We start from the raw sequence: 14,449 nt of genomic DNA, 5'->3' as shown, positions 1-14,449 counted from the left end.
TGTTCGAAGCGGGGTTTGTGCATACAGGTGTGCACCCACTTAAAACTGAGCCACATATGTGCGCAGCCAAACTATTTTATTATACACACGTATGTTATAAAATAGCAACGTCCCTGGGTGGAAGCCAACAAATGTGTGCCCACACACCGGTATGAAAGTTACTATCCATGAGTACATCTCAGTGCCGTAGCAGCTTACCATGCTCAAATTGAGGATAAGCCAATCTCCACTCATCTGTTAGTTTCCAAGTTCTTGAAAGGTTTATGACATACTAAACCTCCAGTTGTGAAACCACCTGAACCATGGGACCTAAATGTGGTTTTGGACAACTGATGAAGCTGCCATTTGAACCATTGGAAGTCTGCTTTGCTCAAGTCGGCTAGAAGAATCAACGAACTATAGGCTTTTGTTCATTATCCTTCTTGTATGCAGTTCTTCCACCTGAAGTTTCTACCAAAAGTAGTATCAGCTTTACATATTCAAGCCATTCTGTTACCTATGTTCTTCCTGAGGTCACAAGCATATGAAGGCAAGAAAGCCCTTCATATATTAGACTGTAAAATAGCCTTTGCTTATGAGAAAAGAAGAACTCTGCCACATCATCAGGCTTCACAACTATTCGCCTCTTATGATGCTGGCCATAGCAGTGACCAAATGTACATTGTCCAACTGGTTAGACACGGTCGTGCACTGCTTTGTGGTAGCGGGTCTACAAGTTAGACTCTGTCAAGGCTCATCAAGTTAGAACCAGGGCTGCATCAGTGGCTTATGGGTGACCCATACCTCTGGAAGACATCTGCAGAGTTGCAACATGGTAGTCTGTACATACCTTTGCATCTCATTACTGTCTGGACAATCTTTCAAAGAGTAACAGTCTGAGAAGCAGTCTGCTTTTCACAGTGGGGTCTGGATTGCTTATTATGGAGCCGTTGCAATATTATTTGCGGAAAGTGGGTGCTGACTTTTCAGCGCCCGCTTTCTTATTGCACGCATGGCACCCGCAAGGGGGGCACCATGCAATACAGTTACCGGCAGCCTGCCGGTTATGAACACAGACGCCGAGCATATTGGCGTCACACTTCAAAGCGGCCAGCAGAGATTTTTTTCTCTTTTCTTTTTTTTTTTACTTTAAAAAAATAAAAGTACAGAAAAGCAGGTTTTTTCTGCTTTTCAGTACTTTTTTCAGTGCATTCAGCTATTAACGCCTGCTCCAGGCAGGCGTTAATAGCTGAGCGATAAGTGTGTGTCTGAGACGCACATTTTTTTTTGCATTTGGAGTGATTGAGTAATAGCCTCATTTACATGCATTTGCATGTGATGAGCGTTAACTCATTCACTCCGCATCGGATGCGCATTAAATAGGCGCTAATCCCTCATTGCATTAGGGGGTGGATTAGCGCCTATTTAACCCAAGTCCGACAGCGGGTTAAACAGTGCGCTCGGTTGAGCACACTGGATTGTGCTCAACCGAGCTGAGGGTTGCAGCAGTAAATACTGCTGCAACCCTCAGCTTAGGACTCCCCACGTTTCCTGGTTAATTCAATCCTGCTTGTCAACGGAGAAAGCAAGTTTGCTTACCGCAAACGGTGTTCTCCATAGATGGCAGGATGAATTAGCCATGCTAAATAACCACCTTCCTCCTTGGGAAGTCTACCACCTAACCAGCTTTAGCTTGAAAATCGACTGAAGGGGCTTACGAATCAGTGCCCACACTGGAATGCCTGCACATGCTCAGTAGCAAAAGCTCAACTAGCTAAGAGAGAGGTGTGTTCGTTGCCACCAGATGACGTAACCCACATGTCATGGCTAATTCATCCTGCTGTCTATGTAGAACGCAATTTACAGTAAGCAAACTTGCTTTTTCCTGGATAAACAGCCCCTGGTTTAAGCAGGGGATCAAGGAAATGTGTGTGCGTATGCAGTTTCTATAGCAGATTAGTATAGAGTCCTTGCTTGAGATTGCAGAGTGTGCGCACGCTCGGTGTCTAAATATATAAATTATACATACTGAATGTTTGCAAACATGTTTATAAATTTTTTACTGTACAGATTTAAGGCAAGAGCTAGCGGTCCGTGAAAGACAAACTGATGGAATAAGAAAGTCTGCTCCTAGTTCTCCCACTCTAGACTGTGAAAAGATGGATTCTGCTGTCCAGGCCTCTCTCTCTTTACCAGCCACGCCAGTTGGGAAAATAGCAGACAATGGTTTTACTTCACCTAAAGGTTTGTGATGTGTTGATCTCAAGGATTTTGTTGAAACTGCTTTTCATAAAGCTGTTTGAGCCAAACAGCAGACCATAAGTTTTGTTTTTCTTATAGCTGCATAGTCATCTTAATTTTTGCTAGTCAAATCTTGTTTTATTGCAATGAATTTACAAGAAAGTTGAAATTTTTGCAGCTTCTGTATTTTTTTCTCCATTTGAAAAGATTTTATATTTAGTATAATGAACTAAGCTTTGTTTTATTTTCAGTGCTATATGAAAGTGCAATCAAATAGTTTTTGTTTTTTCAGGTATACCAAATGGTTTTGGCACCACACCACTAACGCCTTCTGCTAGGATATCTGCACTAAACATTGTGGGGGATCTTTTGCGGAAAGTGGGCGTAAGTTTTCTAGCTCTTATTGTCATTTATTTTGTAGCTGTGATTAGCAATGAAAAGTTTAAATATGGCTATTATATGAGCTACCACACTGCAATCCTTTGATAAAAAAAATTATATGGTTTCTGCACCAAGTTAGCTCTTGTTCTTTCCCAAGTATAGGGAACGGAACGCAGGACTGGTAACAAGTAGGTAGAACAAATCAGGGCAACAATTTCAGTCCCTGTACTTTGGTGGGGTACCAGCTGGGTGGAAGATGCTGCAGTCCTTCCCTCTTTTTTTTTTTTTTTTTTTTTTTTTTTTTTTTATATTCCCCATCTAACTCGCCTAGCCTAGTCATCAAGAGGGGGCTATGCTGCATGGCCTCCATCTACGAAGCCTGTAATAAAGGGCGATGACTGGGATGCCCTCTCCCCAGGGGCTGTGAAAACTTCCTTGACCGCATCCCCAGCTGGCCCGAGGAAATGCACCCAGGTCTATTGCCCCTTGGTTTCTTCGGCTCAATTTCTTTTTCTGTAGGGATCTATTCTAGCATGATTATAGCTTACCTAACGAAAATTCACCTTGCCTTACCTGGTTTATATTGCCACAATATAGTACTTTTAACCTGTCAATGATACACTTATTTTTTTAAAAAGATCTGTGGCAAAACAGGTGTGTTTTATGTGCTCTGATTAAGAACATAAGATTTGTAATACTGAGTCCAAGGGTCCATCAAACCCAGTATCCTGTGTCCAGCAGTGGCCAGCCAAGTCGCAAGTACCCAAACATTACATTAATAGCTCTCAAGCTACTAATCCTTATTGATTAATAGCAGTTTATGGACTTCTGCTCTAGGAACTTATTCAAACCTTTTTTTTTTAAACCCAGTTACACTAACTGCCGTAACCACATCCTCTGGCAACAAATATCAGAGATTAGCTATGTGTTGAGTGTGAGAATATTCTTTCATTTGTTTTAAATGAGCTACTTGCTAACTTCATGGAGTGCCCCCTAGTCCTTCTATTATCCAAAAGGAGTAAATAACCGATTCACATTTACCTGTTCAAGACCTTTCATGATTTTGTAGACCTGTATCATATCATCCCTAAGCCTGTCTCTTCTGCAAGCTGAACAGCCCTAACCTCTTTAGCCTTTCTTCATAGGGAAGCTGTTCCATCCCCTTTATCATTTTGGTTGCCCTTCTCTGTACTTTCTCCAGTGCAACTATATCTTTTTTGAGATGCCGCGACCAGAACTGCACACAGTATTCAAGGTGCGGTCTCACCATGGAGCAATAGAGAGGCATTATGACATCCACCATTTTATTTGCCATTCCCTTCCTAATAATTCCTAACATTGTTTGCTTTTTTGACCACCACAGCACACTGAGCCAACGTTTTCAATGTATTATCCACTATGATGCCTAGATCTCTTTCCTGGGTGGCAATTCCTAATGTAGAACCTAATATCGTGTAATCACAGCAAGGGTTATTTTTCCCTATATGCATCATCTTGCACTTGTCCACATTAAATTTCAACTGCCATTTGGAAGCCCAGTCTTCCAGTCTCACAAGGTCCTCCTGTAGTTTATCACAATCCGCTTGAGATTTAGCATAATTTTGTCATCTGCAATTTGATCACTTCACTCGTCGTACCCCTTTCCAGACCATTTATAAATATATTAAAAAGTACTGGTCCAATTACGGATCCCACTTGAGATTGAACTACTCTGAATAATTTTGTACAATCCACAAATCTAAGCACCTCACTCATTATGCCCTTTTCCAGATCACTTATAAATACAGGGTGTTTCAAAATGATGGGTCCAATTTCCAAAGCAATATATTTCACAATGGGTCCATCTTTTTGAAACACCCTGTATATTAAAAAGCATTGGTCTTAGTACAGATCCCTGAGGCAGTCCACTGTTTACCCTTTTCCAATGTGAAAACAGACCATTTAACCCTACTCTGTTATCTTTTGACCAGTTTGCAATCCACGAAAGGATATCTACTCCTATGTCATGACTAGTTTTCTTAAAAGCCTCTCATGACGGACTTTGTCGAACACCTTCTGAAAATACAAATACACCACATCTACTGGTTCACCTTTGTCCACATGTTTATTCACCCCTTCAAAAAAAAAATAAAATGTAGGAGATTTGTGAAGCAAGACTTCCCTTTGGTAAATCCATGTTGGTTGTGTCCCATTAAACCATGACTGTCTAAATGTTCTGTAATTTTTATTTAAAATTTTTCACAATTTTTTCTGGCACTGAAGTCACTCACCAGTCCATAGTTTCCTGGATTTCCCTTGGAGCCCTTTTTAAATATTGGGGTTACATTGGCCACATATCATTCAAGATGGAGCCCCCTTCAACTTCTTCCTTACCAAGTCACCTTAGCGACGGATGTCTCCACCAAAGATTGGGGAGCACATACCATGTCCTGTCCGACTCGGAGCACTTGATCTCTTAGAGTCATCTTCAAATCAGTCTTTTCAAATTGCGAGCAATCAAGAATGCACTTTGCGTGTTCACACATCTAAAAGAGACTAGCATCTTAGTGCAAACTGACAACCAAGCTGCTGTTTTGTTTTTGTGGGTTTTTTTTTTTTTTTTACTGTTTTAATTTTTAATAACCACCACAGTTGATTGTGTGAGAGACAACACGTCCGTTACGGGTATATAGTAACCTTCGAAACCTCAGATATAGTATACATGTCTTCTGAATGCTACATATAACACTCCTAAGCTACCAATGGCCACCAACATCTGGGAGAAGTGGGCTATCCCTTCTGACAAACAAATTCAAATATCCCTCTGCATTATTGAGACTTTTCAGTCCATTTTCAATAGGGTCAGTCCCCCATAGTTATATGCTACTACCTACCATGTTCTGCCCAGTATGTCCAATAGGGTGCTCAGATCTTATTGTATATATTTAGCTGTCTCCGTAAAGTGTAAGTTAGTTTTTCCACTAAGGCTATTTCCTGCATTTTCCTTCACCAGCAAACTAATGTAGGAGCTGATTTCCCTAACATAACTATAGTAAACCTACCTGCATGTATCAAGTGATCCTCCCAAGGTCCACTTTGCCATACTAAGATTCTGATCTCCTCACTGCCCCAATAAACGGAGCAATGGTGACAAACCTATATTCATGTGCAAAATACAACTTATCTCTGTCCTGATCTGCTTCCAAAACTCCCCCACCATAGGGAAGGACTATCACACATGCAGGTAGCTACCTACTTGACCACACCACCTCCAACATAAATTTGAAGCACCCACCAAAGATTTAGAATAGTAGGCTAGATATCTATATATCCTTTGAAGCAGCTTGATCATGAGCTCCTCACGCCTACTACAGATTCACAGCCGGTGCTCTTTTTTTCCAGAGGACTATCCAATTTTCAGCACTCAAATCTACTTGCAAGTCCTGGTTCTATCATTCAACTATTTTGAGAGGCGGCTCACAATACATCTGGCATGTTAAGACTGCCTTGTAAAATTTGGAAATTCCTCGCCTGGCAAGTTGCCATGTTTTATCAAGCAGAGAGGAACTGGCTTTTGGCAGCTTTGTCAGGAGATTCTGGAAATCTGGTGATATCTTTATTTCACATTTATATATCGCCTGATGCCAAGGCTGTAGGTAATTTACAATAGTAGTAATCATAAAGATCAGAACATGAAAACATTAAAATCAGAAATAGACTAATAAAACATTTAAAACAATGTATACTTAAAAGTAATAAAATACATAGGTCATCATGGCACCCTTCAGACCACATCCCTTTCAAGGATATCCAATACATCAGCAGACTGCCTCAGCAGAATGTTCTAGCCTCAAGAATGGTCACTTGGACAAGTTATGGTAGACAAATGTTTTGAGTTGTGGAGTTGTCCATTGCTATGGAGCACAATTGGAAATGCTATCAATTTTGCTCCATATTTCCTAGCAAACTTCAAATCACTCAGGATACTTTCTTATAGATTGGGGATAAAGTCTCTTGTATCTCTTTCCTCCCCTACCTCTAATTAGAAGAACAATTCAGAAACTGCTTTGAGATCAAGCCTCCATGATTCTCATAGCTCCAGCATGGCCTGGACAAGTCTGGTATATGTACTTTGTTCATCATTTGCAATATCCTTTAATTCTCTTAGGAGTGCATCCTCATCTGCCTTCTCAGATGACAAATTGCATCGTCCAAACCTGGAATCGCTTAACCTCATAGCATGGATGTTGAGCGCTCGATAATTGACCTGTCTGTGCCCAAGTTAATTGAAGATATTGTTCTCTTGGCCGCAAATCTTCAACTAGACACAACGATGCCTTTTAAGTGGAATGTTATTTAACTTGGTGCACCAGGAATGGCCATGCCAGTTCGCCTGTGAGCTGCTACACCTCTTATCAGATTCTGGCCTAGCTACATCCTCAGTAAGAGTACACCTTAGTGCCATAGCAACCTATCATATACCAGTGAATGATAAGCCTGTTTCCCAGCATCCTCTGGTGGCAAAATGCCTAAAAGGTTTATGGTATCTGAAATCTCCAGTTTGTAAACCACCAGTACCATGGGCTTTTAATGTTGTCCTTGCCCAGTTGATGAAAGCTCTCTTTGAGCCTATGGAACTGGGATCCCTGAAGTATCTTTCATGGAAAGTAATCTTCCTTGTGACCATTACCTCATCACGCAAAGTGAGTTACAAGCTTTCGTCCACTATCCAACTTACAATGCAGTTCTTTCACAAGAAGGTGGTTCTTCGCACTCATCCAAAATTTCTGCTGAAAGTAATATCAGCTTTCCACATTAATCATGCCATAGTATTGATGTTTTTTCCGCGGCCACATGCTCACGTGGGTGAAAAGAACCTCCATACCTTTAACTGTAAATGAGCTCTGGCCTAGTATTAAAATTGTATATACTGTCTGTAAATCATAAGAGGAGAATTCAGCCACATCATCAGACTGCACAGCTCTTAGTTTCCTTTGATCTTAATCTACTGGGTGCTCCGGTGTCAAAACGCACTTTATCCAACTGGATAACAATGCATTCAACACTGCTATACATCAGCAGATCTTGCTCATACCAATCCAGTAAAAACTCATCAGGTCAGAGCAATGGCCTCCTTCATTGCCCACTTGTGAGGGATACCTCCAAAAGGTCCCACTACTATCTGAACAAGCAATTGACTGTGGACAGTATCTTTGGAAAGGCAGCATTGCATAATGTACTCTCGCAGTAGTCTCTTCTCCAGTGGAGTCTGGGTTGCTTTTCAGTAATGTTCTACTGCAGCCTTCAGTTTGGGACTCTCCACATATGATTAATTCAGCCTGCTTATTGACCGAAAAAGCAAATTTGCTTACCGTCCATGGTGTTTTCAGTAGCTAATCAGATGAATTAGCCATTAGACATCTGCCCTCCTCCCTGGAAAGTTGACTACTTAGCTCAGGGGTGGGCAAGTCCGGTCCTCGAGGGCTGCAAACCAGTCGGGTTTTCAGGATACCCCTAATGAATATGCATGAAATAGATTTGCATACAGCGGAGGCAGTGTGTATGCAGATCTCTCTCATGCATATTCATTAAGGATATCCTGAAAACCCGACTGGTTTGCAGCCCTCGAGGACCGGAATTGCCCACCCCTGACTTAGCTAGTTAACTTTGGCACAGACTAAGGGGCCAATGCAATAAAGTGTGCCCAGCCTAGCTCACAGGTTTACTCTAGATTGGACATGAGTTTTGGACGTGCTAGAGTAACACCCAAAGCAGTAAGGAGATTAGCACGTCCAAAACGCGTGCCCAAACAAATGCATAGATAATGGCACTCATCACACCTAAATTCCATGTAGATAAAGCTATTAACAAAAAATCACCAGTCACCCAAAGGACCCTTTTTAACCCAGCAAATTTAACGCCAGCTCCGGGGCAGGTGTTAAGTCATACGGCAAGTCAAGGGCATATGAAAAAATAAAACATAATGCTTTCTTCTGTGGTTCCTCTTAATTAGTATTCTTGCAATACTAAGATCTACTTGTTTGCAGTAATTAAAATGTGAGGGCTCAAAAAAATTTCTGGTGGCACAATCTACATGCTCCAGACCAATTTCTCCACGTGTATATTGTGCATGTAAATTATCTGCGACGGTATAAAATAGACGCTCGTATTGAGCACCCATTTTCCTGGCCCACGCACAGCCAGGTCTCCCGGGTGCCTGATGCTTTTGAACGCTAGAGGCGCACAATTTTAGCCAAGCATATCCTTCTTTTTAATGCAGCAGCTCATTAAAATATAGCATTGCGCATCCAGGAGAGGTGAATGTGCGTGTGTTTGAAAAAACGGGTGCCAAGTTTGGTCGCACATTTTTACGCTTGTGATAATGCACTGGCCTGTGAGGATGCTTTCAAGGTAACATCCTCACTGGAATTCCTGCACATGCTCAAAGCTCTACTAGCTTGGAGAGAGGAGTCCGGTGCCACCAGATGTTGTCACCCACATCTTGTGGCTAATTCATTCTGCTATCTATGGAAAACAGTTTACAGTAAGCAAACTTGCTTTTTGTCTGTTCAATGTTTAATATTGAATCATCATTTGTTGTAGCATGTACTTTTAATTTCTCTTCCTAGCTTTTATTATTGCATCTCAAAAAAGATATAATTGCAATGGAGAAGGTACAGAGAAGGGCTACCAAAATGATAAGGGGAATGGAACAACTCCCCTATGAGGAAAGACTAAAGAGGTTAGGACTTTTCAGCTTGGAGAGGACGACTGAGGGGGGATATGATAGAGGTGTTTAAAATCAAGAGAGGTCTAGAACGGGTAGATGTGAATCGGTTATTTACTCTTTCGGATAGTAGAAAGACTAGGGGGCACTCCATGAAGTTAGCATGGGGCACATTTAAAACTAATCAGAGAAAGTTCTTTTTTACTCAACGCACAATTAAACTCTGGAATTTGTTGCCAGAGAATGTGGTTAGTGCAGTTAGTATAGCTGTGTTTAAAAAAGGATTGGATAAGTTCTTGGAGGAGAAGTCCATTACCTGCTATTAAGTTCACTTAGAAAATAGCCACTGCCATTAGCAATGGTTACATGGAATAGACTTAGTCTTTGGGTACTTGCCAGGTTCTTATGGCCTGGATTGGCCACTGTTGGAAACAGGATGCTGGGCTTGATGGACCCTTGGTCTGACCCAGTATGGCATTTTCTTATGTTCTTATGTTCTTATCAGTAGTATTGGTCATCAGTGGTTAGGTCATTTCAGCACTTTAAAAAAAAATTCTAGTAAATGATCTGAATTTCTTTAGAAAATGTTGGGGGATGGTGAGGTAGAAGAGAACTCTGTAAAGGGATTTCAAATATTATGGAGGAGATTCTTTAGGAATGGGTAGCTTTTCTGTAGATTTTCATTATGATGTTTACTGAATTACTCTAAGAACTGGTAAAGCACAGACAGCACAGCTTTTTTTTGCTCTGCTCAGCCAGCATGTCTCAGTCCAGTTGATTGGAAGGGGATCAGTATCTGGAATGCCCGTGTTCTGTGTTTTACTTATTTTGTCAGTTTAATTCTAATTGTAGCTTTTAATTCTTAATATAAACTTTTATATTTAATTGTTTTCTACATGTAGATCACAATGACATTCTTTTCTTTATTTTTTTTTTGCAGGCCTTAGAATCTAAATTAGCAGCTTGCAGAAATTTTGCAAAGGACCAGGCATCAAGGAAGTCCTATATATCTGGAAACATTAATAGTGGTGTGATAAACAGCAACAGTTCAAAGTTTTCTCATTCGGGGCACACATCTTTCTTTGACAAAGGGTATGTTTTTAAATGTTTACCTGGATGGTTTGAAATGTTTTCTAAGCCCTATTGTCCTGTAAATGGTCAGGAGGAAAAGCTTTCTTTTGTGCAAGTCTTCCATATGTATGTGTGTTCTTGTGTGTATATATAACTAGGAAGCTAGTTTCCCTTGTGTGTGTGTGTATAAACACACACATATATATACACGCATTCATACAAGGGAAACTCCATCTTCCTATTTCACATGCTGTGTATCATACCAGTTTTGCACTATGAGAGTTTGAATTTGAAGATGGTGAGTGTGGTGATGCCCCCAAGTCCAAATGTGCATGACCATACAAAAAGGGTGCATTGGGCTGCAAACACCCATGGGAGTGGTACATTATAGGGGTGAAATTCTTCTAAGCACAAAAGAAAAGGTGATCACTTTAATGATCTTAAGGTGGCCAAACAGGTAGATAAGGCGACGGTAAAAGCCAGAAAGATGCTTGTTTGCATAGGGAGAAGAATGGTGAGCAGAAAAAAGGAGATATTAATCCTGTGTAAATCTCTGGTGAGACCTCATTCTGAACATACTGTACAGTTCTGGAGACCACACCTTTAAAAGGATATAAACTGGTTGGAGTTGGTTCAGATGTTAGCTGTTAAAATGATCAGTAATCTTCATTCTGAAGCATATAAGGATAGACTTAAGATTTAAACATGTATAATCTTAGAAAAAGGCAGGATAGGAGAGATATGATAGACATTTAAATACCTCCAAGGTTCCCATGCAGCACAAGTAGACCTCTTTTGACAAAAAGGAGACTTTAGAATGAAGAGTCAGGGAATGAGGTTGAAAGGGGATAGACACAGGTATAGTCTAAAGAGATTCTTACTTGTTTTCCTTTCCTTTACTTCTGCTACATCAGTCCAGACCCTATGGGATTGTTGGGGGGAAGGCAGGACAAGCTAAGGCACTAGTGGTATATCTTTTGTATGCCTGCAGGGCAGGATTCACCATGTTTTTCATATATTTTTGCCATGCTCTGGCCAATACTGCTTTAGCTCATTTCTCTAGATTGTCCAAAGGGCCTTCCTGCTCCCTTGTGCTATCCTGTGCCTGAATAGATGAACCTGTTATTGACAGGTACTCTTGGCGAGCTTCAGGCCTATCTCATCTCCCTGTTCGGGAGATTTGGGCCACAGGTCTGTTTCAGGGATTGCCCTTCATTACCTGAAAACCTTGATGCTGTCCTGCACGGTCAGCTAGGTCTGATGCTTTGGCACACAGTGTCTGTCCCAGGCCCTGCTGTGGTTTGCTGCTTATTCTTCCAAGCGTTGCTTGGATTTCTTCTGCCCATTATGCCTGCCAGCCAAACCTAGGCACTCTTTTGCAGAGGCATTCGTTCTTTTGGATGTCAGCGGGCTGCATATTTTCTCTGGGGGGCTCTCTGACCCCAGTTCATTTTTCGGTTGTCTTGTAACACCAGAAACTGCAGTCTTCTTACAAGAGTCTTTCTCTTGCCTACACTTCTGGGTTCCTCCTGTATCCAGGAGGTTCTAGACCTAATGTCAGGGTTTACTTATCAGGAACTCTGCTTGTACTGTTTTTTCCATGATGCAGAGTTTGCTTCTGCTTGAACTTGCATCACTCCTCTACCTTAGCCACCTCTGCTGTGCAGGAGGGTTTGTGTCTCGGTCTTTTCTATGGCTTTTCTTTGTAGAACCCAACTCTTCTCCAGCCTGGATCCCTGGTGGGTTGGCTGCCTCACAGGCAAAGGTGAGAGGTAGTGCTTCAGCACTGCAGTTTCCCGCTTTGTCCTGCTCGGACAGTCTATAGCTAGAGATTCACCCATGTGTGAGTATTACAATCCTGCTTGTCTTAGGACAGTGGTTCTCAACCCTGTCCTGGGGACCCCCCCAGCCAGTCGGGTTTTCAAGATATCCACAATGAATATGCATGAGAGAACATTTGCATGCACTGCCTCCATAACATGCATATTTTCTCTCATGCATATTCATTGTGGATATCCTGAAAACCCGACTGGCTGGGGTGGTCCCCAGGACAGGGTTGAGAACCACTGTCTTAGGAGAAAGCAGAGTTGCTTACCTGTAACAGGTGTTCTCATAGGACAGCAGGATGTTAGTCCTCACAAAACCCACAAGCCTCCCCTGGGAGTTGGACTGAGGGACTCTGCCTAGGGGACAGGGTGATGACTACAACGGCACATGCTCAGTAGGGCATGTTCGTGAGTTCTAGAATCTTTAAGATCAAAGTACCGTGCCGGGTGCCATCTGATGATGTCACCCATGTGTGAGGACTAACATCCTGCTGTTCTAAAAACACCTGTTACAGATAAGCAACTTTGCTTTACCCAACCTAATCGAGGAGTAATGAGACTACCGTTTGTCAATATTACCCCTTTGGAATATGATTTGGCCGTTATTAACCAGTTGACCAAATAAGGATGAATTAAAATTCATTTCATTCTTAAAAAAGGTAGTTATCCCAGGACAAGCAGGATGCTAGTCCTCACATATGGGTGGCGTCACTGACTGAGCCCTATTGCGGGAAAAACTTCTGTCAAAGTTTCTAGAAACTTTTGACTGGCAGCCTGAGGCTACTGAGCATGCCCAGCGTGCCATGATATTCTCTGCCACAGGGGTCTCACTCCAGTCTTCATTTTTCCGCGCTGCCCTCAGCATCGTGGTGACAGGAGCCCTGTGAGATCTTCTCACTAACTTTGACTGAAAAAGTCACTTTTCTTTTTTTTCCCCCCCCCCCCCCCCCACTTGGGGTCTCACAAAATCTCATTTGTCACCGGATGATGACAAAAACAATTATTTTGGATTTTTCTCTTCTCAAGATTTCTCTTCTCTTCTCAGAGATTTTCCATCGGCTGTCGATAGAGACATAACTTCGGGCTTCAAAAAATGCCCGGTCTGTAACCGGACCATGTCTATAACTAATCCACATCTCGAATGTGTAATCTGTTTAGGAGAGAAACATGAAATTTCTTCATGTGTACAATGCCAGGAAATGACCCCGAAAGGCAGAAAGCTGAGGCAGGAAAAAATGTCACAGCTTTTCCACCTCCAATCAGTGCCTTCACAGTCTACTTCGAAATCTTCTCCATCAGGGGTCACTAAGAAAATTCTTCTTAAAAAATGACTAATCGAGGGATCCGGCGATGCTGTCAACGGTACTGGTGATACATCATCGACCAGGTCAGTATCAGAATCAAGGCCTAAACACAAGCATAGACGTCATCGATCCTCGGTGTCTCCGTCGCTCCCTCCCCCGGGGGAACCGACTGCTAAGCGGCACAAGTCATCTGAACCTCCGCTGACCTCCGTATCCTCGATTCCCTTGCCAACACCGATATCTACATCCCAGACACAATCGGCCTAATAAGACAGATGGTAAAAGAAGCCTTCCAGGCACAAGTTCCGGTGTCATCGCCGATGCCGGCGGTCGCGCCAATGCCGGAGGCCGCATTGCAACCTCCAGCCGCGCCGATGCCGGTGGTTCTGCTGATGCAAACGATACCACAGATAACCTCGATGCCGCAGACTACAATGGCATCGGAGCCATCGATGTCTATTCCTTTTTCTACTGTACAAGCTCCATCGATGCTACAACCCTTGATGCCTTCGGTGACCGTTCCAATCTCGATGTTCTCTTTTCTCCATACATCGACTTTGACCGTTCCTTCTACTTCACAGCTGAAGCCGGTTTACACGAAGGCACCCACCTTACCTCCTCCTCACAAGGCATCGGCATCGAGACGTAAGTCATCGACAAAATTAAGACACTCGATGCCAAAACACCCACCTGCAATTTCTGAACCTCCAAGTGCAGAAGCAGCATTGCACGGTATCCTGACAAAAAGGTACCAAGAATTACTTGCTTCCTTGCCTGCTAATCCAGTGGAGGACGTAGAGGACGTTGTGTCTGAAGACCCTCTACCTGGACCCTCAGGTGTACCTCCGATTCCTAGGACTACACCTACTCAGCAACCTTCTGGATATGACACTTGGTCAGACACTTCATCAGAGGTCTCATCAGAGGACTTCATGTCTGAT

The 14,449-nt window shown here is 42.4% G+C and overlaps 1 protein-coding gene across 5 annotated transcripts in view; it reads left to right on the top strand.

Moving 5' to 3' along the window:
• Positions 1 to 14,449, top strand: part of NDEL1 (nudE neurodevelopment protein 1 like 1) — a 129,594-nt gene that overhangs the window by 63,691 nt on the left and 51,454 nt on the right. For all 5 annotated transcript variants that reach the window (XM_029600349.1, XM_029600347.1, XM_029600344.1 and 2 more), the window contains 3 exons: positions 2,050 to 2,223; positions 2,513 to 2,604; positions 10,248 to 10,399. In XM_029600349.1, coding sequence (XP_029456209.1) covers positions 2,050 to 2,223; positions 2,513 to 2,604; positions 10,248 to 10,399 — 418 coding nt within the window. The remainder of the gene's footprint in view (positions 1 to 2,049; positions 2,224 to 2,512; positions 2,605 to 10,247; positions 10,400 to 14,449) is intronic.

The sequence above is a fragment of the Rhinatrema bivittatum genome, chromosome 4, assembly GCF_901001135.1.
Source record: "Rhinatrema bivittatum chromosome 4, aRhiBiv1.1, whole genome shotgun sequence".
In the NCBI taxonomy this organism is placed as follows: Eukaryota; Metazoa; Chordata; class Amphibia; order Gymnophiona; family Rhinatrematidae; genus Rhinatrema; species Rhinatrema bivittatum.
Note: the sequence above shows the minus strand (reverse complement) of the source record. Positions and strands in the feature narration are given on the sequence as shown.